Genomic DNA, 25,210 nt, shown 5'->3' on the forward strand with positions numbered 1-25,210 from the left:
GGTGACATGTGTCTGTAATTGGCCTGTTTGCTATATTTCAGACTATCTAGTTTGAATAGTAGGATGGTTGACGCAATCAAAAGGGCGTGGGAAATGTACTCACCAATTTTTGGCAGACCAGGAAGAGGTTTCAGTTCTGATAAAACGTGGTTCTTTCTTGTAGTCAAAGAGCTAATGAGCTTCTAGTCTGATGAAACAAATGTTAACAATAAACACGAGTTTCTAACCCACTCAAACGGTTTTTATTCACTCCTTTTTGACCTTGTTACTGGAAAACTTTCTGAAGAATCTCAAGCAAACGGTAAAAATCAACACAATAATAACTATGATGGATAATACAATCAGAAATAGTACAACAAAAATGTCATAGGAGTAAAACTGGAACAAATTTAGATGTCTCCCTTCTGATTGCAAAGTATCCAACGGTCCAAATTTCACAGCGAAATCACAATGCTTCAAAACAACATCGGCTGGACTGTACGGTTGATACTTCAAGATTTTCGCCAATCTTTCTGCATTTTCCTGATAGACTTTGTTTTCCAGAACGTCTCGAATCGCGTTTCGAATAATTTCAAGATCATTGAGATCACTCTTTCCAAGTTGTAACGCTCCACCATGTCTGGTTAGCATATGGGCGTTACGGGGCTGGTCAGCCATTAGTGGGATCTGAAAATTGAGACTTTATGAATTTCAGATGGACTGCTACACTTACAACAATTGCCGGTTTGCCTTGATGCGCAAGTTCTATTGAGCTTCCGAGACCTCCGTGAGTGACGAAAAGGGTAAGTCGAGGATCAGCTGAAAATTGAATGAAATCAAAAATACCGTAATACATGTACTTAAAGGGGCCCCCACTTTCAAGTTTGAACTAAATTGTCTCAATTTTTGCGAAATATAAAAAAATGTGTTAGCAGATGAAACACTTTTGATATTATGATGAACAGTTTATCAGTTGATAACTTTTTCAAATCTTTGACCGGAAGCAAAAAAAAGTATCTCACAAGGGAACCATGTTTAGCCTTCATCTCAGAATTTTTTCTAATTTGCTCATTTATAGTTTCAAATACGGGCTTTCTCGTGGTGTATTCGGTTTTCTGCAAAAATTTCTAGAAGCCGAGAAAAGTCCATCTGAAAATATGCTGTTTTTTGGTATCCTCCTTCCCTTCCACTTTCCCCCCTTTCCTATACATTCTCCACTGTGGAAGAAACGAGCAACAGTGGCCGAGTGGATAGTGCGCACAGGTAGAGGGGGACCGCCGAAAAACGCCGTTGTGCCGGCCGCTGACTGCCGAAAAGCGAACAGTCGGCAGTCGAATCGCGCGCCGCCGACGGTCCGTCTGCAACGATTTGCGCCTCGAAGACAGGCCGTCAAAAATGATAGCGCTTTCTTGACAGTTCATCATTAAACAGGTAATAAACAATAGAAATTCTTTATTAAACTAATAGTTTCTGTGGATTGTGTATTGTATTGAAAAAATAACTCCAAATTTTTCAAAGTTGAATTTTTATGATTAGAATGAGAGAAAACACATAAGAAATTACAAATTCTATAGGGAACAGAACTTCGATTTTCTATGTGTTTTCGCAAAATTCCAACTTTATAAAAATTCAAATTTCAAAATGCGAAGATTTTTTTCTCGTTCCTTTCGTTCTTTTTTCCTTCTTCGTTTCTCGTTTCCAATTTCTTTCGGTTCTCAGCATTTCTCTCATTGAACAGTATTTTCCGCTTTTATATGACTTTCTTTCAGAATAAGTAAAATTGATGAGTTCGTAACATGAATTGAGCACTCAAAAAAACTGGCATATAAAAAACCTTTACATGTTTAAGGCTCAGCGACATTTTTAGCAGAGACTTCAAAAGTTCGACATATCGCATGTGATATTTTTAAAGCCGATCGGAAGCAGAAAAAACAACAGATTTTCGTATAATTTTTCATGCACGAACCTTGCAAAGCTGTTATTTTCCACAGCACTTGCAAAACATCACACTTGCGTAGTGTCGGCGAGGCGAATTTTCGGCAACAGAATGAGAAAGTTAAGAGATTTCGATAGTTTTTGCTTCGGAGCATACAAAAACTCACCAACTCACCACATAAAAACCTCCGCAACGTTAAATTTGTTACTTTCCGAAGCAAAAACTTGCGAAACCTTAGAAACTTTGGCGAAACGAGTTTTGACCGATTTTTTCGCATTTTCAACTAAAACGCGAGGAAGAAAGTGCGCGAATGTTTTTGATGCTTTTCTAATGCCAGTATTTAGATATTTTGAGCGAAAAATACTGAATTTCAATGAGAAAACACTTCGAAAAACGAAAAAAACTGTGAAAATTAGACGAGAAATTCGTTGAGTCTTGTGTCGCTGAACAAGGCGCAGGCGGAATTTCGGAGTGTCGTTGCGAACCGAAATTCCGAAACTCGTCAGCTAAAACGGCAATTAAAAACGAATTGTCGAGATTTTTGAAGAAAAAGAAACAAAAAGAGAACAGCATTATCAGACAAAAATTGTACAACGTTTTCAGAAAAAAATTTCGTCGGAACTCTTCAGAAAATGGGAAAAGTATGACCGGAAACACGTGCCTTAAACGGAGGATTATTATCACGAAATGACAACTCCAGTTACCATATTTTAACAGAAAATGCGAAAACATGCTTTTAGATGGATACCCAGGAACATTCAGAAATTCATTTTACAGCGTTTTTTTCCAGCCGCCATCCACCAGTCAGCGCCTCTTCGACTGTCATTTAGCCGTTTTTCACCAATCGCGCCTCAGATTCTAATTTTCGTAGAAGTGCTTCTAATAACACATTTTATAGATTCCCAGATCCCTCTATGACTTTTATCATGTTTTAAGAGAAAAATCTTTTTCAACCAAATTTTCCATTCTGCAGAAATTTGGCCCGCCAACCACCGGTCATTGACCAGTCAGCGCCTCTTCGACTGTCATTCAGCAGTCGTTCAACAACCTATTGGTGGTCCTATTTTAGGAAAATAAGATTCAATCATTTCCTATAATCTAGTGGGGGTATGAGAAATTGTTTTCTGAATGATTTCCAATCAAAACCTTCAAGTCTGTTTTCCAACGAGTTCCGACTGTCCGTCGACGGACCGTCGACGGCCCGTCAGTTCTCCTTCGGCTGCCAACTAGCAGTCATTCGCCAGTTTGCGCCTCTTCAGCTGTCATTTAGCAGTTTTTCAGCAGTCCCCCTCTACCTGTTTGGGGATGAATAGGAATCATAAGTTTCGGGTTCGATTCCGTCATTGTCCATTTTAGTTGTTCTTTTTCTCTTTGATGTTGGAGGAATGCTTTGAACTTTTCGAAAATCAAAACTATGTTTGCTTTATTATTTCAGTAGGAAAAAAGCTCGAAAAAGATAATTTCTGAAAAATTCTTGAAGCACTGCTGAAAAGCCTTATCTACTCAAAATGTCAGTCGAAATCCCCCTATTTGATCATATTGGTTGCGGAACTGTTATAAATCAGTCAAGAAGTATGTAAATCTATGTTTTCACAATATTTGAGTGCTATTGGGTGATTTTCGAAGGACTACGATTCATTGGAGTTTTGGAAGAAATCACTTATTTCGGATTTCAAAACGGATATATGCTACAGAATCTTGTGAAAAGACTCATTTTATCATTTTTATGCGTTTAGAATTCATTTTAGCACATTTAAAAAATTTTCGAAAAATTCATACTTGTAACGGGCCGGGCTGAGCTTTTTCCGAAATTTCGGAGGCCCGGCCCGGCCCGGCGGGCCCGTCATTTCACTAGTTTCGAAATTTTCAAAAAACACATAAGGGGGACCCTTATGTGATTTTTTTTCAAAAAATTTTTTTTCGAGTTTTTCGATCTTTTTTGATCAGACAGACAAACAATCCGAAATACAAAAAAAAATGGAAAAAATTGAATTGAGAGCTCAAAATTTGGCTCAAAAATACAGAATTTTTGACACCGGGCCTTGAAAATTTCCTCAGGCCCGGGCCCGGGCCCGGGCTTTGGCGGGCCGGCCCGTAATTTTACAAGTATGGAAAAATTGAAAATTTCGCAAAGGGTAACCATGGCAAAAATTTTTTCAAAAAAAAATTTTTTCTTTGAAAAATGAGGAAACTCTGTCAGATTGTAGAGAAACCTTTAAAATTGCGATTGACACTCAAACAATGCCAAAAAACTCCCATTAACCCTTTCAAAAACTCACTCCAAAAGTGAGAAATTAGTATTGAAATCACTTAAACAGCCCATAACTCGACTTCTAGAAATTTGTGCAAAAAACCAAATACATCGAAAGAAAGCCCGTATTTGAAACTATAAATGAGCGAATTTAGAAAAAATTCTGAGATAAAGGCTAAACATGGTTCCCTTGTCAGTGGTAGAAGTTAGGGCCCGTCTATTACAGGTTTTACGGTTTGTCTTCATAGAATACATTTTCTCACCCAATAAATCATTCTGAGGCATCCAAGTGGTCAGTTTAACATTTTTCAGATGACTTGCCAACGTCGCATTTGCTTCCTCATATTTCCAAATGAAGGTCACATCTGGCGTCGATGCAAAAACTTCCAAAAAAGTTTTTTTGAACTCATCAGGCATATCCGAAGAGAATGCATTCGATCCAAATGAAACTAACACATTTTGTTTTCTTTGATTCAAAAGATCATCCCAATCTTCATACAATTTAACCTTTCCATTTTTATTTGTATTCACTTGCATTCCTCCAATGAACACTGTTTTGGGCAAAGTTGGGCTCGCATAATCGAGATATCGATTCGAGTTGACCATATTGAATGCAACTCCTTCCAAATGTTTTCTCCATGTTTTTGTTCCGTTGTAATATGGTTCAATCATTTTCAATTCTTCTTCAAATCGCATCTTGGAAAAATAGGCGGGCAATATCATTTGAAGAGTGTTTCCGATTATTTCCAGCATAGTCATCTTATCAGTCTTTGGTGAGATGAGTGCTGCAAAAAAAAGTGATGAAACGAAAGTAGTCAATGAACAATACCTGGATAGAATGATGGGAATGATGGTTCGCCGAGAGCATTTTTCATAATATCCATGAATAGAACTGAATCTGCATTTATGACGGTTTTAATACCAATGTGGTCGAATAGAGCTGAAAATCTGAAGTTTCAAAAAAAAAAAAGACGAAAAACTAACGATATCCACAAATGAATAAAGACTCGGTGATTCCCAAATCATACTTCTCTTTTTTCAAATTCTTGAGAATTTCAGTTTGTTTAAAAACTTCTGAAATACAAAATCTTGTTTTCAAAATACCATAAACTTCCTTAACTTACGTTCACATTGATACCCACAATTTTTGCTGAAATTCGCTGCCATATCGAAAAACTTGAAAATATCCAAATCAACTTTCCAAACTTGTTTTCTTAGAACATCTTCATGACCAGATTCTCGATAGAGCTCGATACTACGAGGATCTTGTTCGATTTTAATGATTTTCTTGACCTTTTTCGAACCAACTAGGTGTTTTTTACTTTGCATGGAGATGGGAATCAGCATTGTCTGAACATATTTTTATAGAAATTGTGTCTTGAAAAATATTCTCACCACATCGTGACCTGCATCAATGAGAATATCAGAAATTTTTCCGAGAAAATTGGAATGACTAGCACCAAAGGCTGGGTTAAATACGAGGACCTTGTAGGCATCCAAGAGATTGAATAGTAAAAATGATAGGAGTGAAGAATAGATGTTCATGTTGGAAGCATAACTAAAACCTGAAATGTTCTTTTTATATAAACTTCTCCTCTTCAAATAGACAGTCACCGTGTGGTCATCGTATGGTTTGTGTTTGATAAGAGATCATAAAACCTCTCTGTTTGAGTAGATCAAAGACAACATGTTCATTCAGATCAGGTACAGAATTGTGGATTGAGGTTTGGTTATGGGAAGGCGTAAAAGATATCCAGAATGAAAATAATAGAGAGTAATATGTGAATAACTGAAGGTAAGATTGAGATATTGTGCAATCTGAAACAAAGCATTTCATTCATTGAACTAGCGAGCAGACTGCTTACCAACTCAACGAAACAGGTTTTCGATGTTCATTTTTCTTGGTTGCCGTTCTTGAATCCAAATATTTGCCGGATTGAACTCTTGTTGGTTTCCTACAATATAATTAGCCTGATGACGCTGATGGATTTTTCTCTTTGTCCGAACTGATCCATTACCATAGGAACTTTCGTTGTTTCCAGGCTGAAAAATTTTCAAAAAATAGTGTCAGCTTTTTGAATCTTTTCGAATTTCTTATCAATACCATACCAATTTTCCATTTCCATTGGAATAGTTGCCAACGTTTACACCGAACTGGTTGATCTGGAATAATACAGTATTTGGATACCGTAAAACCTGTAATAGAGGGGCCCCTAACTTTAAACTTTCAGCCAATTTATCTCGGTTCCTGCCAAAGATATAAAAAAGTTGTCAACTTATAAATTGTTTACCATAATATCAAAAATATTTTGTGAGTTCTTTTTGATATCCTTCAAAGGAACTGAGACAAATTGGCTCAAAGTGCAAGTATAGGGTGTCTTTTGCGGTAACTCGGTACTTACGTCATCAATCAAGCACTGATTCTCCTGCGCCTCCCTGACAATTGTTCCCCAATATTTCGCTTCCCTCAATCCAGCCACATTACCAATAAGAATCGTTGCCTGACGACTACGAGACAAAGCAACATTCAGACGATTACCAAGTTGCATGAAGGGGGAGATCTTCTTATTGGTACAACAAACGATTATGACTTCTTTCTCGGATCCTTGAAACGCATCAATCGTTCCACATTTGACATCAGTGCTACGGAACGCTTCAGTTAAAAGAGACGTTTGTGCTCGATAAAATGAGATGACACCGATATCAGATTCTTTCAGTCGGTAGCCGTTTACTTCTCGTGTTAACATGCTCACAATACGTAACACATAATTTTTCTCGACTTCGTTCGCAACGGAAGTTCCAACTTTGTATCCCTCACCTTTTTGGTTCAACACCAAAATTGGGAAGCGTACGTTTGGCCAAATGTCTGGGCGCATTCTCATAAATTCGTTTCGATCAAACTCGCTGACTCCCGGAATAAGTGAACCATCATAAAACATGTCGCTTAACAGTTCTGTAGTAACGGGATGACATCTGTAGACGTAGAGGAGGTTAGATTGAAGAAACATCAATTCGTTGATTGCTCTTTGCATTGTGTTTCCGATACCGTAATCTTTGAGAAGACCTTTCAACTCTTTCTCGCAGTGTGGTGGCAGTTGTTTGATATCACCGACAAGACCATATCCAGCGTGAGGAAATCTTTGTAAAATATAGATGAGAGTGTGCTCCGGTAACTGACTAGCCTCATCGATTTGTATGCTTGAGATCTGTAGCCTGAGATTACAGGAAAGTAATCCTTGAAGAGAATCTGCAGTGGATACAATGATGTCTGGTTCATAGAAAATGAAGAAAGCCTCTCGGAGAGTTCTTGGAGATGGTTCAGTTATTTTGTCATACTCATTCAAAGTATCATAGATTCTGCTCGCTTCACCAACCAGTTGAGAGGGATAGAGATATTCTTGAGCAACTTTTCGAACAATTGCCTGTTTCATACCAATTGTCAAGAAATTCAACGATGTTGTTCTTTCCACTGTGCCAATTGCCCATGGTACAAACATATCCCTCATTAACTTGGGCATATCCAAATCCGTACGTGAAGAATCGGGAAGCACATTCCAATTATTCTCGCTAATGTACCTCAGAAATTTGATTTTGACTTGACTGCTATCAATTTTTCGAGCAATTTCCACCAGGCTCACACCAGCATTGTTACTTTGTGTAACAAGCAATTGTTGCCTCTGTTTTCCATGCCCATTGAACCGCCCATTTTGTTTATGAATCTCGATTGCAGCTGTGACAATAGTCATCGATTTTCCACATCCAAATGGTGAATTTCCGAGGACAATTGGAACATTTGCCAAAATCTTGGAGACGTAATCGTTTTGAAATTCATTAAGAACAATCACTGGACTACTTGGAAAGCAGAATGAAGAGTTCAAGTCGATTTCGGAGGAGTCCAAATTGATAGATTCTCCTCCATAGAGAGTTTTGATGATTCGGCTTCCGTTTGAGTTTTCCTCAAGTCTACTCAGAAAACCACGATCGATTCTTGGGATCTCAGGCGACTTGCCTTGATGAACAATCCATGTATCCTCTCTGAAATTTATGTTTCGAGAAGAGTCTTTTGGGATTCTAGCCGATATTCGAATGAAATTGACATCATTCTCAAACACGACGGTTTCAATTATTGCACAGATTTTACGGTTTGTTCCACTCAAAACAATACGGGTATTGTTGGACCATCGACCTTCAGTGGGTTGTTTTTCAGGATTCGGTATTGCAAATGAAACAATTCGATCATCTTGTTGAACACTCTGAATCGGAAAACTTCTTTCATCGAACCGATTATTCCCAATGGTCTGTGCAGCCGCTGCTCCCATTCTCACACAAGTTTCAACCACTTTATTTGGCTGGGACCCATACAAACGGTACGCGTGTTTACAGAAGGCGTCACGTCCGATTTTGAAGAATCTTGTCTGCATTTCAGAAGGAGCATAAGTGAATATTGTTCCAGATGAATGGGCATATGTTGGAAGTTTGGAGTATAAGGCAGTCAGCAGATTCTCATATTTTCGATCGAAATCTTCAGTGAAATTCATCTTGACTCTTTCCGGAATGAAAGCGTATCCGAAATAGATCTTATTGACTTCCAGTGGCGTGCTCAACGAATCATCCAAGACATTCATTGACCGACTGAACCCCTCAACTACTGCTGTTCCATCTTCGATAATCGCAAAGTTAACTTCTCGATCTTGCTTTCTCATAAGAATCGTCATATGGCGGACTTCCCAAAAGCACTCGAATTCAGGATGAACTTGAAACACTCCGGGCGGATTCAATGGAACATTTTTCTTTTTGGCCAGTTCCACAATAGCAACCACATCCCCCGGATAGAGTTTTCCAATGATACTAGACTTCCCCATTCCTTGTGTTTCAGTTGTATCATTAACTTCCACGAACCGAAGATCTCCTCGGTGATATCCGTGCAGATTAGCATGACACGCAATTAGAACATAACTGTCTCCTTTATCAGCTAACACACGATAATAAGCACGGATTCCGGTTTGGAACCGAAAAGTTTGAATTCCTTTATCTTCTCTACGTGGCAACTCTTCCCCTGTATTCGATTCCCAAGTCCACGATTTGGCAGCAAACCGAATAGCATCAGAATGCGTGTACTTATTCAGCTCACTTTGAACATCTGAATCGATTGTACGTTTGAATGTTTCATCTGGAGCTGGAGCGGTACGGTAGAACCGACTGAACGCATTGAGTTTGAGTTCTCGATCGAAATGTATCTGAAAGGAAAACTTATTGGGATCCTTTTTGAATAAGCTGTGTTTGGTTTACATCACATATGGAAACTCTACATTTTAAAGAAAAATTTGCGAGTTTTATTGTAAAGAAGTTAGAGTTAGAAAAATAAAAATTAAGTAGAAGATAAACTCAATGTATACTTACTTTACCAGATTCCATTTGATATAAGTAGGTCTTTGAATCGGTCAAACGGTGTTCAATGTCATCTGAAATCAATAACTTTGATAAATAAAAGTATTTAGGTTTAGAAAAAAGAGACAAGTATAAAGTTTGAAGGATCTTATGTCTAATTAAACTTCAAGACCTGTAACTGTGAAAAAACGGGTTCAATTGAGGTGGGCAGGTATGAAATAAAAGAGAAAAGGGAAAAGGTTGGGGCATCTCATTTCTCATAAAACTTCAACAGTCATAACTGTAAAAAATTAGTTTAATTTTTTTAAGAACAGCCAGAATAAAAATTGAATGCGTAGGATTTCTTTACTATTTAGAAGACATCCCAAACCATCAACTTTCAGCTCAATTATCTCGATTCCTATGAACGATATGGAAAATTTGTCAACCAATAAATTATTTATCATAATATCACTAATATTTTATCAGTTGACAAAATATTCATATCTTTCACATGGAATCGAGTTAATATAGCTCAATGTTTACGGTATGTGTGGGATTCAATTACGCTAAACACGGTTGATTTTGTTCGATCGTTTACGAAGAATGAAATAGTTGTTCTCAACAAAAACCGATTTAAAGGGACATTGAAAAGAAGGATAAGAAATTCACTCAATTTTTCCTCACCATAAAGAGCAAAAATAATTGCCAACATCATGCAATAAAAACCATGAAAAAAGGAAATCAGGAATGTGAGCTCATAAATAACGGAAGAATTTGGGAAAATCACGAGACGAAGCATGCAGCAACTGAAATCAAAAGTTTATGTTGCTATGGGAATAATCATAGAGAAATAAAAAATTTCGTTTCTAGTTTGTTTAATATGCAGTGTGAAAATCGCCACCTGCAGAGGAAATGCGAAAAAAAGTTTTGTGAAGAGATTATAGGATATATTTTGAAAAAAAGATTATAGGATATATTTTGAAAAACTTTTGGATGACACCTTTTTTTCTATTTTTGATTTTTTGAAAAAAGTTTGACAATGTGTAAGATCAAATCTTCTTCTGCTGAACTCTCATGATGTTTGATCAGGTGGTTTGAGCATCTACACACAAGGTTTTCATGCTACGTGCGAATCAAAAAAGTTTTATAACTGCAAGTTTAATTATGCTCGTCGAAAAAGACACACAATTAGGAGGTGGAAAGTTATTCGGAAAACGTGTCAGAATGTATCCCTGTCGAATTCTAACAAAACTTCCAGAAAATGAACAAATTGTTATTTCACATGCCATCAATCCGGTGGTGCTGTTTGTTTGAATTCAAGACGGAATTAAGGGCATCTCAATTATTTATTTGCCTAACCAAATAAAATTAAGCAACTAATCAACTTTACGTTTTTCACTGCTCAACAGCCTCGAGCACTTCCTGAAAGCACAAATTAAGAGCAACAAAATAACAAGCAACACAACGAAAAACGAAACCAGAGCGCTTAGAACGATATCAACAGAATAGAATTGAAGAGTGTTTAGATTTCTTCCTTCCGAGTTTAATGTTTTCAAGTCTCCAAATTTGACAGCGAAATCGCAATGCTTCAATACAACATCTTTCGGCTTATTTGGCTGATCTTCCAGAATCTTGGCAAGTCGTTCAGCATTCTTTTTGTAGTTCGAATCGCTCAAAACAGTTTGAATTGCTTTTCTAATTTCATTTGGTTGATCCAAAAGAGCTTTATCCAGTTGAAGAGCTCCACCGTGTCTTGTGAGCATGTGGGCGTTTCTGGGTTGGTCAGCCATCAAGGGAATATGAAAATAGAAATATGATTTAGTGGTTGAACGAAAAAATAACTTACGACAACAGCTGGTTTTCCTTGATAAGCGAGCTCCACGGAACTACCAAGACCTCCGTGAGTGACGAAGAGAGTCAGACGGTCGTCAGCTGAAATAAAAAATTCAGTAATTTTATTGATTCTCATTTACCCAATAAATCGTTTTGAGGCATCCAAGTGGTCAATTTAACATTTGGCAGATGATCTGCCAAAGTTGCATTCGCTTCCTCATACTTCCAAATGAATGTAGTTTCTGGCATCGATGCGAACACTTCCAAAAAGGCTTTCTTGTATTCATCAGGCATATCCGAAGAGAATGCATTCGATCCAAATGAAACTAGTACATTTTGTTTTCTCTGATTCAAAAGATCATTCCAATCTTCATCCAATTTAACCTTCCCATTCTTTTTCGTATTCACTTGCATTCCTCCAATAAATACTGTTTTTGGAAGACTTGGACTTGGATAATCGAGGTATTGATTTGAGTTTATCAAATAAAAAGCTGCCCTGTTGATATGTTCCTCCCATGTCAGAGATTTATTGTAATATGGTTTGATAGCCTCCATTTCCCCTTGGAATCTTGACCATGAAAAATACCAAGAAAATGCCATTCCAAAAAGGTTTCTTGTTCTATCCAAAAAATTCATTTTGTCATTGTTTTTCGAGAAGACTCCAGGATAGAAACTAGTTGATGCAGGTTCTCCCATTGCATATTTAACAACATCTAGATAGAGAACAGAGTCCGCATTAATCACTGTTTTGACACCAATATGATCAAAAAGTGCTGAAAAAAAGAAATACTGAATATGAGAGGCATAATTTATCCACTCACGAAAACCACAAAGAAATAAGGATTCCGTAATTCCCAGGTCAAACTTTTCACTCCTGAGCTGGTCAAGTATGGCAGTTTGTTGGAAAATGTCTGAATTTTCGAACTACGGATGTTTCATATGGATTGTAACATCTTTCCAATCATTAATTAAAACAGTCATCACTATCGATTTGACAGAAAAAACCTACTATCATTGCACTTCTCTCCCCACCCAAAACTCACGTTCACACTGATAACCACTGGCGATACTGAAGTTCTTGATCATCTGAAAATATAAAAATATATAAGAAGTCAAAACGAGGAAAAATTACAGAAAAGAAAATAGTAATATCTGCATCAAGTTTCCAAATCTGTTTCTTTATCATTTCCTCAGTTTTCGCCTCTTCTTGCATTATCCGAGACCTTGGGTCCTGATCGATTCTAATAACTTTTGATAATTTTTTAGTCCCGACCAAATCCTTTTTGGATTCCATCGAGATGGGAATTAACATTGTCTGTAACAATATTCAAGGAATGTTAACTTTTTCATTGAATCTTACCACATCATGACCTGCATCTATCAAAATATCGGAAATTTTTCCAAGAAAATTTGAATGACTAGCACCAAAAGCTGGATTGAAAACTAGAACCTTGTAGCCGGACACATGAATAAAAAGCAAGAAAACTAAAAAAATAATTTTCATTTTTCAGTGTCGACGCGCACTGCCAAAAGTGCAATGAAAACTTTTGATAGAACTGACCACTCTTTCTTCCGATAATACAAAAAATGGGTTGATACTTCTGACGTTTTTCAGTGTGATGTATCTTTGATTCATGTATTTTTGATTTCTTTCAACTGACATAGTTTTGAAATGTCGGAATTTAATACGTTTGGAGCAACAGTTAAACTTTGGGTACACTGTGACCAGTTTACCCGGAAAAATCCTATACGGAAGGAAATTAATTTTCACAAGTCACAGAAAATAACGAATCAGTATTTTATTGAACAAGAGACGATCAAAATGATTGAATGAATTCAAAGAAAAGTGAACACATGAGATTCTGTTTCAAAAAAAACTAAATAATTCTTACTCTACCTTCTTCTTTGGTCTCAAGATTGTTCTCTTGATTAACCTAAACACAAATTTAACAACAAAATGAAAAACGTATAACAAAATCAACAGAACAACAATAACTGCAAGTGCGATATCTAATGAGTAATATGCAAATGTATTCAGATGCCGTCCTTCAGAATTCAACGTCTCCAGTGGTCCAAACTGTACTGCAAAGTCACAATGCTTCAATACAACATCTTTCGGCTTATTTGGCTGATCTTCCAGAATCTTGGCAAGTCTTTCCGCATTCTTCTTGTAGTTCGAATCGCTCAGAACAGTTTGAATTGCTTTCCTAATTTCATCGGGTTGATCCAAAAGAGCTTTATCTAGTTGAAGAGCTCCACCGTGTCTTGTGAGCATGTGGGCGTTTCTAGGTTGGTCAGCCATCAATGGAATCTGAACATAGAAATGTGATTTAGCTTTTGAACTTAAAGGGAACTTACAACAACAGCTGGTTTCCCTTGATAAGCCAACTCGACAGAACTACCAAGACCTCCATGAGTGACGAAAAGGGTCAGACGATCATCAGCTGAAATTAACTTTTTTCTTTATTTTTTAAAAGAAACGGACCTACCGAGAATATCATTTTGAGGCATCCAAGTGGTCAGCTTCACATTTTTCAGATGACTTGCCAACGTAGCATTTGCTTCCTCATACTTCCAAATGAATGTAGTGTCCGGCATCGCTGCGAAGACTTCCAAAAAGGCTTTTTTGAATTCATCAGGCATATCCGAAGAGAATGCATTTGATCCAAACGAAACTAATACATTTGTTTTCCTCTGGGAAAGAACATCATGCCATTCTTTCGATAGAGTTGCCTTTCCACTTTTTTTAGTATTCACTTGCATTCCGCCAACGAAAACCGTCTTTGGGAGAGTAGGACTGGCATAATCAATGTATTGGTTCGAGTTGATGAAGTTGAAAGAAACTCTATCCAATTGTGTTTGCCAATCTCTCGGTCCTTTGTAGCTTTTTGGAAGAGCTTTCATCTCGGCGACATATTTTAAAGTACTGAACTGCATTCCAAACTGATAACCCATCAGATTTTTCACTCTTCCGAAAAATGTCATTTTATCATCAATTGGAGAGAAAAGTCCCGGATAATAGGCAATAGCAGCTGGCTCACCGAGAGCACTTTTGATACCACTCATGTAAAGTGTCGAGTCTGCATTGATGACTGATTTGATTCCGATTTCATCGAACAAAGCTAAACGATATTGGAATTGTTATTATTGAAGATCACAGGACCACTTACCAAATGCAGAGACGAACAAAGATTCAGAAATACCAAGATCAAATTTCTCTTTTCGGAAGTTCTCGATAAGTTCGGTTTGTTGAAACAAGACTGAAAATTTCAATTTAAAAAAAATGCCGAGTTTTTGTTGAGCAACTAACAATCACTCATGTAGGCTGCTGTTTTGCTGAAGTTGGCGACAAACTGAAAATTTGAAATATTTAATTATTCATTCCTAAAACTCACTCCAAGCATAGCAGAGATATCAGAGTCCATGGTCCAGATTTTCTTTCTCATCAATTCCTCTGTTGCTCCCTCTTTTTGCATTTGATAAATTCTTGGGTCTTGCTCCAATCTAACAATGTTTTTGACCTTTTTTGAACCAACCAAATCTTTCTTTCCGTCGACAAAAACCGGTATGAACATGGTGACTTCATGGCCAGCATCAATTAGAATATCGGATATTTTTCCCAGAAAGTTTGAATGACTCGCTCCAAAAGCTGGATTGAAAACTAGCACCTTGTAAGGGGAGCATAACTCAATAGCAAGTGTCAACAATATAAAAATTAAAAACTTCATTTTGAAATGATGAGTGCAGATTCATTATCGGCCCGACGTTTTTATGTGGAGCAGCTATGGGTATGGTCTGTGCGATAAGGAGAGGTTTTTTGAGGCAGTTTATGGTTTATGAAAGTTGGACACAAGAATATGTGAAGAAAGAGCAGAAGCAGACAATTTATGACTTGTTTCATTCATTTTTGGTGCTTCCTGTACAAAGAATATTCATTGTGGAGAAAAGTAAAAAATCGTGAAGTTTCTGAAAGTCATCCCACTTCACATGACGTCCGATGAGTTCCACATCGATCAGAAGTACTGAACAGCGGTTACAGTTAAGTAACTACATGTATATGATCACTGATCTCGGAGACTTGTACATAATAAAATTTTAAAGTTCACATACCCTGAACACTGTCATAGGAAAGCCCCTCGCTCCTCACTTTGAGCCAATTTTTCTCAGTTTCTGTCAAAATATAACAACGTTGTCGACTCATAAATTGTTTATTATCAGAAGTCTTTTATTAGTTGACACATTTTTGATACCTTGCATTGGAATCGAGATAATTAAGCTCAAACTTGACAGTGTGGAGGCACTTTTATTACAGGTTTTACGGAGTGTCGTCTTTCGTGCCATTACAGAACAAATCGTACATTTGTGTTGGTAGGTATGTCGTCTGTTCATTTTCTTGCTATTAGCTTCGTTTTCATTCAGCCGATTTTATGAATGTTTTTCAGTCACAACAGAAATAAATTGGACAAATCTCGGTGGATAGAAAAAATTATAATCTTTTTTTAATTAACGAATTCACAGAATACAAAAGTTCCTATTCAATCTTCTTCTTTGGAGTAAATATTGTTTTCTTAACAACCCTGAACAAAATGTGTTTAACAATACGATACATAACAAACAATACAGCTAAAAGAACAACAATAACTGCAAGAGCAATATCTAATGAGTAATATGCAAACGTATTCAGATGACGTCCCTCAGAATTCAACGTCTCCAGTGGTCCAAATTGAACTGCAAAATCACAATGTTTCAATACAACATTTTTCGGCTTATTTGGCTGATCTTCCAGAACCTTGGCAAGTCTTTCCGCATTCTTCTTGTAGTTCGAATCATCCAGAACAGCGTGAATTGGTTTTCTAATTTCATTTGGTTGATCCAAAAGAGCCTTATCAAGTTGAACAAACTCAGCCGTGTCTTGTGAGCATGTGAGCGTTTCTGGGTTGGTCACCGAGTAGTGGAACCTGCAAAATGTGGACCTGTATAACCACTAGCTCAAAAGAATCTCACCACAACAGCTGGTTTTCCCTGATACGCGAGTTCTATCGAACTTCCAAGACCTCCATGAGTAACAAATAAGTTGAGTCGATCATCAGCTGGAATCCAAAACAATGAACGAGTTTTAGTCTTTAATCACACCTAAAAGATCGTTTTGAGGCATCCAAGTGGTCAGTTTAACATTCGGAAGATGATCTGCCAAAGTCACATTTGCTTCCTCGTACTTCCAAATGAATGTAGTGTCCGGCATGTATGCAAAGACTTCCAAAAAGGTTTTCTTGTATTCATCAGGCATAAATGATGAAAATGCCATAGAACCAAAAGAAACCAGGACGTTTCTTGATCGCTTCGAAAAAACATCATCCCATTCTTTTGACAATTTTACCTTTCCTTGCTTCTTTGTGTTCACTTGCATACCACCAACGAAAACTGTTTTGGGAAGAGTGGCAGATGGATAATCAATAAATGGATTTGAGTTCACAAAGTTGAATGCAACATTGCTAAGCAGTGTTCTCCAACACCTTGGACCTTTGTAGGTCTTTGGAAGAGCTGCAATTTCAGCATCATACTTCCACGTATCAAATGTGCTCCCCAAGAAATATCCAACGAAGTTCTTTAATCTTCCAATAAATCCATTTGTGTTATCCGATGAGTATAATGCAGGATAGTATGAAACTGCAGATGGCTCTCCAATTGCACCTTTCATTCCAGTCATGAAAAGAGTTGTCTGTATTGATAACTGATCGAATACCAATTTCCTCAAAGAGCGCTAAAAAGTGTTCAATGAGTTTTCCCATTATTCGTTTCATACCAAAAGCATGGAAAAATATAGATTCCGCAATAGCTAAGTCGTATTTTTCTCTTCGAAGTTGGTCGATGAGTTCCGTCTGTTGAAACATGTCTGTATAACATTTTGTGATAAGACACGAAAAACTACAATAACTCACACTCTGTTTGAAAAGCAGCGGTTCTGCTGAAATTCGCAATCATCTGAAAACAAATTTTCAAACATTTTTCTTCAGTTTTATTTATTTACCGAAAACATGAACGACAGGTTAGAATCCATTGTCTATACACGTTTCTTTATCATCTCGTCTGTAGTTGCTTCTTGTTGCATTTGAAAAATTCGGGGATCTTGCTCAACTCTGATAGTATTCTTAACTTTTTTCGAACCAACAAAAGATCTCTTTTCTCGTGCATTAAGACCGGAATCAGCATTGTGACCTCATGGCCAGCATCTATCAGAATATCAGAAATTTTTCCAAGAAAATTAGAATGACTGCCAACCATAGCAGGATTGAAAACCAGAACTTTGTAGCTTCTGCATATTGTGAAAATAAGAGAAAGAAGAATTAAGATTCTCATTTTAGTAACTTTAGTGTCAGAAGTGAATCCTTTTTTCTCAATGAGTTTAAGAAGAATCGGCTGTTCATGTGGTTTGTACGATAAGGAATTTCCAATTCCGAAGTGTGCATTGTGGCTGATTCTCAAAATATGCATTCATTTTTTTGCTCACATAGTATCTAGCTAATACACTGTTCAAAGCAAATGTCTGAGAGAAATTTCTTGGAAAAAACGCTGTTCACTTTTTTCCAGATTTTCAGACGCGACACTACGATTTTCTCGTTTAGACTGTTTTTTCTTCGAGACCCGTCGTAAATGGACAAGAATGAGAAATTCATGTGAATCAACAAATCGATTCACGGCGGAACTCGGAAAAACTACACGAAACGATTGCTCCCGTAGTTTAGAGTCTGGAAAAAATGGCAAAAAACATATATCATTAGAAATCACTAATTTTCGCTCGTCTGAGTCTATGAATTGTTCGTTTTTTTCTGTATTCGAAAACATTAAAAAAAACAAGACTTCTTTAAAGAACAGAATAACGTTTACAGTAAACTTGGTTGGGTGAGTGGCGCGAAGCCAGATATCGGGGTGCCGGTGACAGCCAAAACGGTGAACAATAAATTTGAGAAAACGTATCTCCTCTTATAGAAAGCCACTCTCTGGAAGAAAAATATCAAGAAATTTTAAATCAACGAAATATTTGCCATTCCAAGGCCCTTTTTTATGGAGGTGGCGTTCTATCAGAAGAAATACGGTATGAAATGTAAAAGGTGACAAGGATGTGCATAAAAAGAGAAAGTTCAACAGAGTAATTCGTAACAAAATAAATAATGATGATGAACTTCAGAAGAATGAATAAGGAGACAATGAATAACATATGCAGATGAAAAAGAACTGGTCATTGCTCGAAAGATTTCTACTTTTTCGGTTTCTTAATCTGGTTTTTCTTCTTTACCTCCTTAATGGGAATATCATCTTTAATTCTAGGAACTCTATCACATGGAGCAACACTGAAAAACATGGCAGCGTCCTCGGGTTTGTAGCAGTAGTCGATGAATAACTCTTCGCCAGCCTTCATGGCTTTCAACGTATAGAAACCAATTCTTAGATCTCCTTTGACGTATTTATATTGGATGTAGCAGTTTGGCTTATCCGAATTGTTGAGGAACCGAAGTACATTTCCGGCTCGCAGGGCATCAACGTCACCAGAGTCGGCAAGAGCTGAAAGCTTTTTTGAAAAAAAATTAAAACTAGCTTACCAAAAGAAAAACTAGCTTACCAAAAGTATAACTGATATTGAAACTAGCTTACCAAAAGTATAACTGATATTGAGCCGATAAAAAATTCCGCGGCGTTCTCCCTCCTCGCTAGAAACTCGTTCACCGACATATTCACCAAGAAATACTTCTTTGTTCACATCTTCTTCCAGGAAGGCGCCGTTGCCAGCAATGCTCGACTTTCCAACACGGATTTTCTTCAAGTCTCCTTGTGTCATTTCGTAATTGTCACACGACGAGAGTTCCGGGGTATAATCTTCAAGACACTGTCTACATGTTAATTCTGAACACTCAAAGTCCATTTCAAAGCATGGACATTGTCGGGTCTGACATTTTCCCGGCGGACACTCGCAACCTGGGAACTTTCGGTTACAATTGAAGTCGCAGTTGCAGAAGACTGTGCAGAAGCGTTTGCATGGACAATTTCGAACTCCTGGGCCACAAGGACCGAGATGATCACAATGAGTTGTGTAATCTTCGTACTTGTCCTCCTCGCCCTTATTCTGTTCTCTTCTTCTCTTTTTGTCTTCCTTTTGAGCATGCCGAAAGTTTTCCATTCTTCTGGCGTAACTTCTAAAACTACAAATTACAAGGAACCTTTCTGAAAAAACTCACTTTTGTTGGAATGCCATTGCATCACAGTAGCTGGCAGAATCAAGCAACTTTTTGAACCAAGAAGCACATGAGCCATTGGGAAAAAGCTTTGCTGTTTGACAAAAGTTCTTCACGACGTCTTTATCGTCTCGCATCAGAAGAGTGTTGAGAAACTCAGAACACTGCCGTTTGGTTGATTTGAGAATGAATAGTGTTAGCTGCTTCGAATCGGGATCATCAAAGAATCCTTCCATTCGTGTTGCTAGCTCATCATCATGTAAATAACAGTTATCAGAGCACGCTTCCTCCGCAATTTTGATGAATCGGACAATGAAGTTTTCTCGAGTGTCGGGATACTTGACGTCAAAAGGAAACTTCTTGAAGTAGGGGAGTGATTTAGTCTTCATTGGATCTTTCAACGAATCCAATAGTTCCAATATTTCCAAATCAACCTTCCCGTTCGAGTACTTCTTATGCAGTCGATGAAACATTTTAGGAACTTCATCGAGCGCGCCATAGCTGGGAAAAGTATTGAAGAATGCGTGGTAAAGTAGATCGAGGTTCTTCGTTCCGGGTAGCACCGCCATCAATGTTTTATAAAACATCTCGTCACTCGTCTCGAATTTATTCCTCCAATTTCCATGGACACCATTTGGAAAAGTCTGAAAAGTTTAAATTGCATTTAATCAAATCGTGAAAAGCGAACCCTGTGAAGGAATGCTGTGACGGCATCGTAGTCTAGATCATCAACAGGAAACTCATCAAACTGTGGAAAGTGTGTCAACTGCAGCTGATCGTCACGGTAAACGTTTTCAGTCAATGGTTCCACGAACCGCATTTTCGTCATTTCGTATGGCTTTCTAACTGGTGGTACAGTAATTCTTGTTCCGCCCGTTGTAGTTAAAGTCAATGGAACGTATTTCGCCTTCTCAAAATACTTCTCTGAGTCAGAGTAATTTTCATCGTCTGCAACATCTTCATCCTTGCTCAATTGGTAGGCATCATCGCTGTCATCCGAGTTATCATCAGGAAACAATGTTGCAAATTCTTTCTCAGCAAACTCATTCTTCTCCCTTAATACTGTTTTAGCAGCCAGTTCAATTCTGTCTTCTTCTAATTTGATATCTGCTCCGGAATATCTCAAGCTCTTAACTCCGAGGTAAGAATTATCGTTCAGTTTACGATCGGACCAGTGGAAAATGTGGTCATATGGGTGTATGTATTGATCCTTTTTGGGCTCATAGCTGTTTCTTTTTGGCTTCTTCTTCTCACTCACGCTGCTCGCTGCTGATACCCTTCTTTTAACCGATTGCTGATTATTTGGAGTAGATGCACATGTAGCGCTCAAGCTAACATCAGATGATCTACGAACGCGAGGAGTATGCTTCTTGATGGGAGGAGTATCAGTCATACTCTGTAAAAGATATCATTCGGATGAAAAAAAAAACATTTTAAAGATAACGAAAGCGAAAAGTAATTTGGTTCGAACGAATCTGTGAGAAAATAATGCGGTTATTCATGACAAAAAATGTGTTATTTTTACTTTTTTCATACAATGTCGAAGAATGCGGACAAATTCGTTTTTCCGCATTTCTCAAAATTCTATGAATAGGCCTAAAAAACTTCTATGGTCATGAAGAACACCATACAACTTTTTTCGCTGTAGCAAAAGCAACGAAAATCAGCTGATTATCAACTATTTTTTCGCGATGTTTGACAAAGAAAACCAATTTAAAAATATTAACTCAGAAAAGGACAAACTTTAACTCAGAAAAAAAAGGACAAATAAAAGCAAGAAACAAAAATATCTTTTGGAATTTGTTTCGCTGTTATGAACATCGTGTTGAAACCCTTCTAGAGTGCACTATGTTCCTTTAAAGGTGGTGTACGGTGAAATTTTTTATTGCATCAAAATGTGCAGAAATGCATGTAGATTGACATAAAAATAAAGAAAAAATTCAAAAAAAATTCCTTCGGCGAGAAAAACGCATCGAAAAATACGCTGAAAGCCCTTAGGGACGAGCTTTTTTCTAGGCCGCCCGGTGAGTGAAAGCGCGCGAATTCAAACTTTTACAATTTTTTCGCTCGTTTTCACTTTTTTTTCGGTTTTTTCAAGAGTTTTCTAGGTTTTTGTTAATTTTTCTTCCAGATACATCGGAAAATGCGCTAAGTTCCTTGGAGTATCGCAGGCTCTATAATGATTTGGTCTACACGTATAAAATTATTGTTTCCAAAGAAATTATCATGGAGGTTCCAATTTTCGAAATATTTAATCATGCTGGATCATTGCGACGTCACAAATACTATCTCAAATCACTTATCAAAAACTCAACAAAAATATCTTCTCAATTTCTCTCTAATAGAGTAATCAGATGTTGGAACTCTTTACCCGCCAAAGTGTTTCCGGTGAAGCCCTCGTCAGCGGCTTTCAAAAATCGACTATTATCCTGTGATATAAAACATTTTCTTGTCTTGAATTCAACTAATTACTAACTCGGTTTATCCTTCATCTCCCAATTACTACAAATGTATGTCCCTGTTATATCTCCTAGTTTCATAGACATTTCACGTGTTAGTGGTTTTCTCCCCTTCGTTGAAATAAATAAATAAATGAAAATTTGAAAAAACAGTGAAAACGAGCGAAAAAATAACTATATTATTTAATTTGAAAAAATATTTATTCTAGCTTTTTCTTTGTGGAGAAAACGATTTTAAAAATTCTTGACAAAAACTTTAGAAGAAGCGAGAGTATAAAACCAGTTAAAACTAGAAAAACAACAGTTAAAGTTAAGAAAACAATAGCAATATCGAAGGAATAATATTGGAAGAGATTTAAATGTTTCCCCTCCGAACTCAATGTGTTCAAAGTTCCATGCTCGACAGCAAAATTGCAATGATTCAGGACGACATCTTTCGGAGAAAACGGTTGAGAGTTTAGAATACCTGCTAGCCATTTAGCATTTGCAAGGTACTTCTTGTTCTTCAACACCATCTGAATTGCTTTTCGAAGTTCTTCTGAATTCCCCAGAAGCTTCTTGTCGAACTCAAGTGATCCGCCGTGTCGTGTGAGCATGTGAGCATTTCTAGGTTGATCAGCAAGTAACGGAATCTAGAAATTCGACGATGATTAATTATTTTCTGACTCGTGATCATCACTCACAATTAACGCCGGTTTCCCCTGATAAGCAAGCTCCATTGTACTACCCAGTCCTCCGTGAGTGACGAATAGTGTTAGACGATCATCAGCTGAAAAATATGACATTTTTAATAGATAAGAAGACTTTGTTGTTTCATGAATCGGCTTAAAATTGTTATTGTTTGTTATAACTGTCTCACCTAAAAGATCATTTTGAGGCATCCATTTCGTCAATTTCACATTCGGAAGATGATCAGCCAGCGTGGCATTTTCATCTTCGTATTTCCAAATGAAAGTGGTATCGGGCATTGATTCAAAGACTTCGAGAAACGATTTTCTGAAATATGAACTTTACAGAATATCTGATGTTTCATCTCACTTGAATTCTTCTGGCATATCACATGAATGAGCATTCGATCCAAAAGAAATCAGAACATTTTGGTCTCTAATTTTCAAAAGAGTATCCCATTCTTGATTCAGCTTCGTCTTCTTTTTATTAGTAACCACTTGCATCCCACCGATAAAAACTGTCTTCGGTAGAGTTGGACTTGCATAATCCAGATATTGATTTGAGTTAATAAAGTAGAATGCAACATTGCTCACAAGTTCTGTCCAACTTTCTGTTCCGTTGTAATACGGTTTGATTGTTCTGAGTTCTCTTTGGTATCTCGATCCAAATAAATATTGTGTGAACATCATTCTCAACAAATTCTTGGCTCTTGTGAAAAAAGACATTTTGTCGTTATTCGGAGAGAACAATCCCGGAAAATAACTGATCGCAGCTGGCTCTCCATGGGCATACTTCATGGCATCTTTGAATAAATTCGATTCCGCATTTATGACTGTTTTAATACCAATGTGATCGAAGACAGCTGAAGTTTAAAGGATAACTATTTTTTCTTTGAGCTGCGCTCTGAGAAGTTCCCTAACTTTTAACTTGGATCTTATTTATCTCGGTACCTGTTAAAGATACAAAAAATCTGTCAACTGATAAATTGTTTGTCATAATATCATACGGTTTTTTGTCAGCTGACAGACTTTTGATATCTGTCATAGGCATTGTGATAATTGGGGGGGGGCTTGTATTACAGGTTTTATGGTATATATACTCACCAAAGGGACAAGCAAAAAGAGATTCGGTGATAGCTAGATCAAAATTTTCATTGCGAAGTTGTTCAAGAATTTCAGTCTGTTGGAAAATGTCTGAAATTTCTATCTGGGAAATTAGGAATGTAATGAAACTCACATTCACATTGATAACCAATTCCAATGTTCATCTCACTGATGATCTATAAGATAAATTTTGTTTTAAATTACCGTATACCCTTTAATATAAGAACCTTCACATTTCGAGCTCAATTATCTCGGTTCGTATGAGAGATAAAAAATGTGTCAAATAATAAAATGTTTGTGATATTATGATGAATAATTTATCAGTTGACAACTTTTTTATATCTTTCACAGGAACCGAGATTAATTGGCTCAAAGATAAAAGTTAGGGGACCTTTCTGTTACAGGTATTATGATTTTAGCTTACTCCAAAGAGAGACATCATCTCCGGATCCATAGTCCACACTTTAGATTTTATGATGCCTTCGATTTGTCCAGATTCAAATATTGCTTTCGTTCGTGGATCCTGTCCGATTTCCACAATCTTGGTCACTTTCTTTGAACCTGTTTGATTCCTCTTATTGCTCAGATATACTGGAATTAGCATTGTCTGAAAAAACCAAACTTTCCAACAATTTCCAACGGCTCTCACTCTTACCACTTCATTTCCAGCATCAATAAGGATATCAGATATTTTGCCCAAAAAATTCGAATGACTCGCTCCGTAAGCCGGATTGAATACTAGAACTTTATAGGATACTGCTGATCCAATAAGCCCAACAAATAAAGGAATTGCATAAATCAAATTCATGATGATCAAAATGTGATGAATGTCAAAAAATGATATATATTTAAGGGAAGCTTCCTGATAAGGGGGCTAGAAAAGTTGGTTTGTTTGGGTAGAAATTGGCAACATTTTAAGATGATTTCATTCCATATTGTGTATTGAGTCAAATGGGGGAGGGCTCATGTGATAAGTGAACGATTCCGGTTGATTATTCCTGTTTTTGAGAGGGAAACGTGAGTTTTTTGTCTAGATGGTGATGAGAATAGATCAAAATTTACTTTACGGAACTACTCGGTAGTTATCAGAGACGTCCGAATTCCTGCTACCGTGTTTTTTTTCGTTCCGGATTCCGGAAAATTTTAATTGTTCCAAATTCCGAGAATTTAATTTGATTCCGTATTCCGTGAAATTTTCCAGATTCCAGATTCCAGATTCCATATTCCAGATTCCAGATTCCAGATTCCAGATTCCAGATTCCAGATTCCAGATTCCAGATTCCAGATTCCAGATTCCAGATTCCAGATTCCAGATTCCAGATTCCAGATTCCAGATTCCAGATTCCTGATTCCAGATTCCAGATTCCAGATTCCAGATTCCA

General features: G+C 37.2%; 5 protein-coding genes across 5 annotated transcripts; all 5 read right to left on the reverse strand.

The window, feature by feature from the left end:
- Positions 1-246: 246 nt before the first annotated feature.
- CBG24720 lies at positions 247-5,711 on the reverse strand (the record flags this gene model as incomplete). The annotated part of the gene is made up of 7 exons (XM_002648399.1): positions 247-666; positions 713-798; positions 4,430-4,951; positions 4,996-5,106; positions 5,151-5,240; positions 5,291-5,516; positions 5,562-5,711. 7 exons carry the CDS (start codon positions 5,709-5,711, stop codon positions 247-249), a joined length of 1,605 nt encoding a protein of 534 aa, XP_002648445.1.
- Positions 5,712-6,035: 324 nt separating this feature from the next.
- Positions 6,036-15,097, reverse strand: CBG24721 (the record flags this gene model as incomplete). The annotated part of the gene is made up of 20 exons (XM_002648400.1): positions 6,036-6,209; positions 6,276-6,329; positions 6,458-9,403; positions 9,567-9,628; positions 10,221-10,342; positions 10,936-10,958; positions 11,015-11,335; positions 11,383-11,468; positions 11,510-12,142; positions 12,191-12,280; positions 12,413-12,455; positions 12,502-12,684; positions 12,730-12,854; positions 12,931-12,994; positions 13,267-13,680; positions 13,728-13,813; positions 13,859-14,491; positions 14,540-14,629; positions 14,680-14,722; positions 14,765-15,097. The coding sequence occupies 20 exons, from the start codon at positions 15,095-15,097 to the stop codon at positions 6,036-6,038; spliced, it is 6,525 nt and encodes a 2,174-aa protein (XP_002648446.1).
- An 803-nt stretch (positions 15,098-15,900) lies between these two features.
- On the reverse strand, positions 15,901-17,351 carry CBG24722 (the record flags this gene model as incomplete). Its single annotated transcript, XM_002648401.1, has 4 exons — positions 15,901-16,327; positions 16,586-17,119; positions 17,173-17,262; positions 17,311-17,351. 4 exons carry the CDS (start codon positions 17,349-17,351, stop codon positions 15,901-15,903), a joined length of 1,092 nt encoding a protein of 363 aa, XP_002648447.1.
- Positions 17,352-17,447: 96 nt separating this feature from the next.
- On the reverse strand, positions 17,448-17,861 carry CBG26745 (the record flags this gene model as incomplete). The annotated part of the gene is made up of 1 exon (XM_045240837.1): positions 17,448-17,861. The coding sequence occupies one exon, from the start codon at positions 17,859-17,861 to the stop codon at positions 17,448-17,450; it is 414 nt and encodes a 137-aa protein (XP_045100741.1).
- Positions 17,862-18,624: 763 nt separating this feature from the next.
- Positions 18,625-24,636, reverse strand: Cbr-ugt-18 (the record flags this gene model as incomplete). Its single annotated transcript, XM_045240838.1, has 10 exons — positions 18,625-18,929; positions 19,020-19,558; positions 19,601-20,241; positions 20,286-20,993; positions 22,287-22,688; positions 22,740-23,052; positions 23,095-23,587; positions 23,676-23,918; positions 23,962-24,004; positions 24,253-24,636. The coding sequence occupies 10 exons, from the start codon at positions 24,634-24,636 to the stop codon at positions 18,625-18,627; spliced, it is 4,071 nt and encodes a 1,356-aa protein (XP_045091404.1).
- Between the last annotated feature and the right edge of the window lie 574 nt (positions 24,637-25,210).

Source organism: Caenorhabditis briggsae, assembly GCF_000004555.2.
Source record: "Caenorhabditis briggsae AF16 supercontig from assembly CB4, cb25.NA_209, whole genome shotgun sequence".
Lineage (NCBI taxonomy): Eukaryota > Metazoa > Nematoda > Chromadorea > Rhabditida > Rhabditidae > Caenorhabditis > Caenorhabditis briggsae.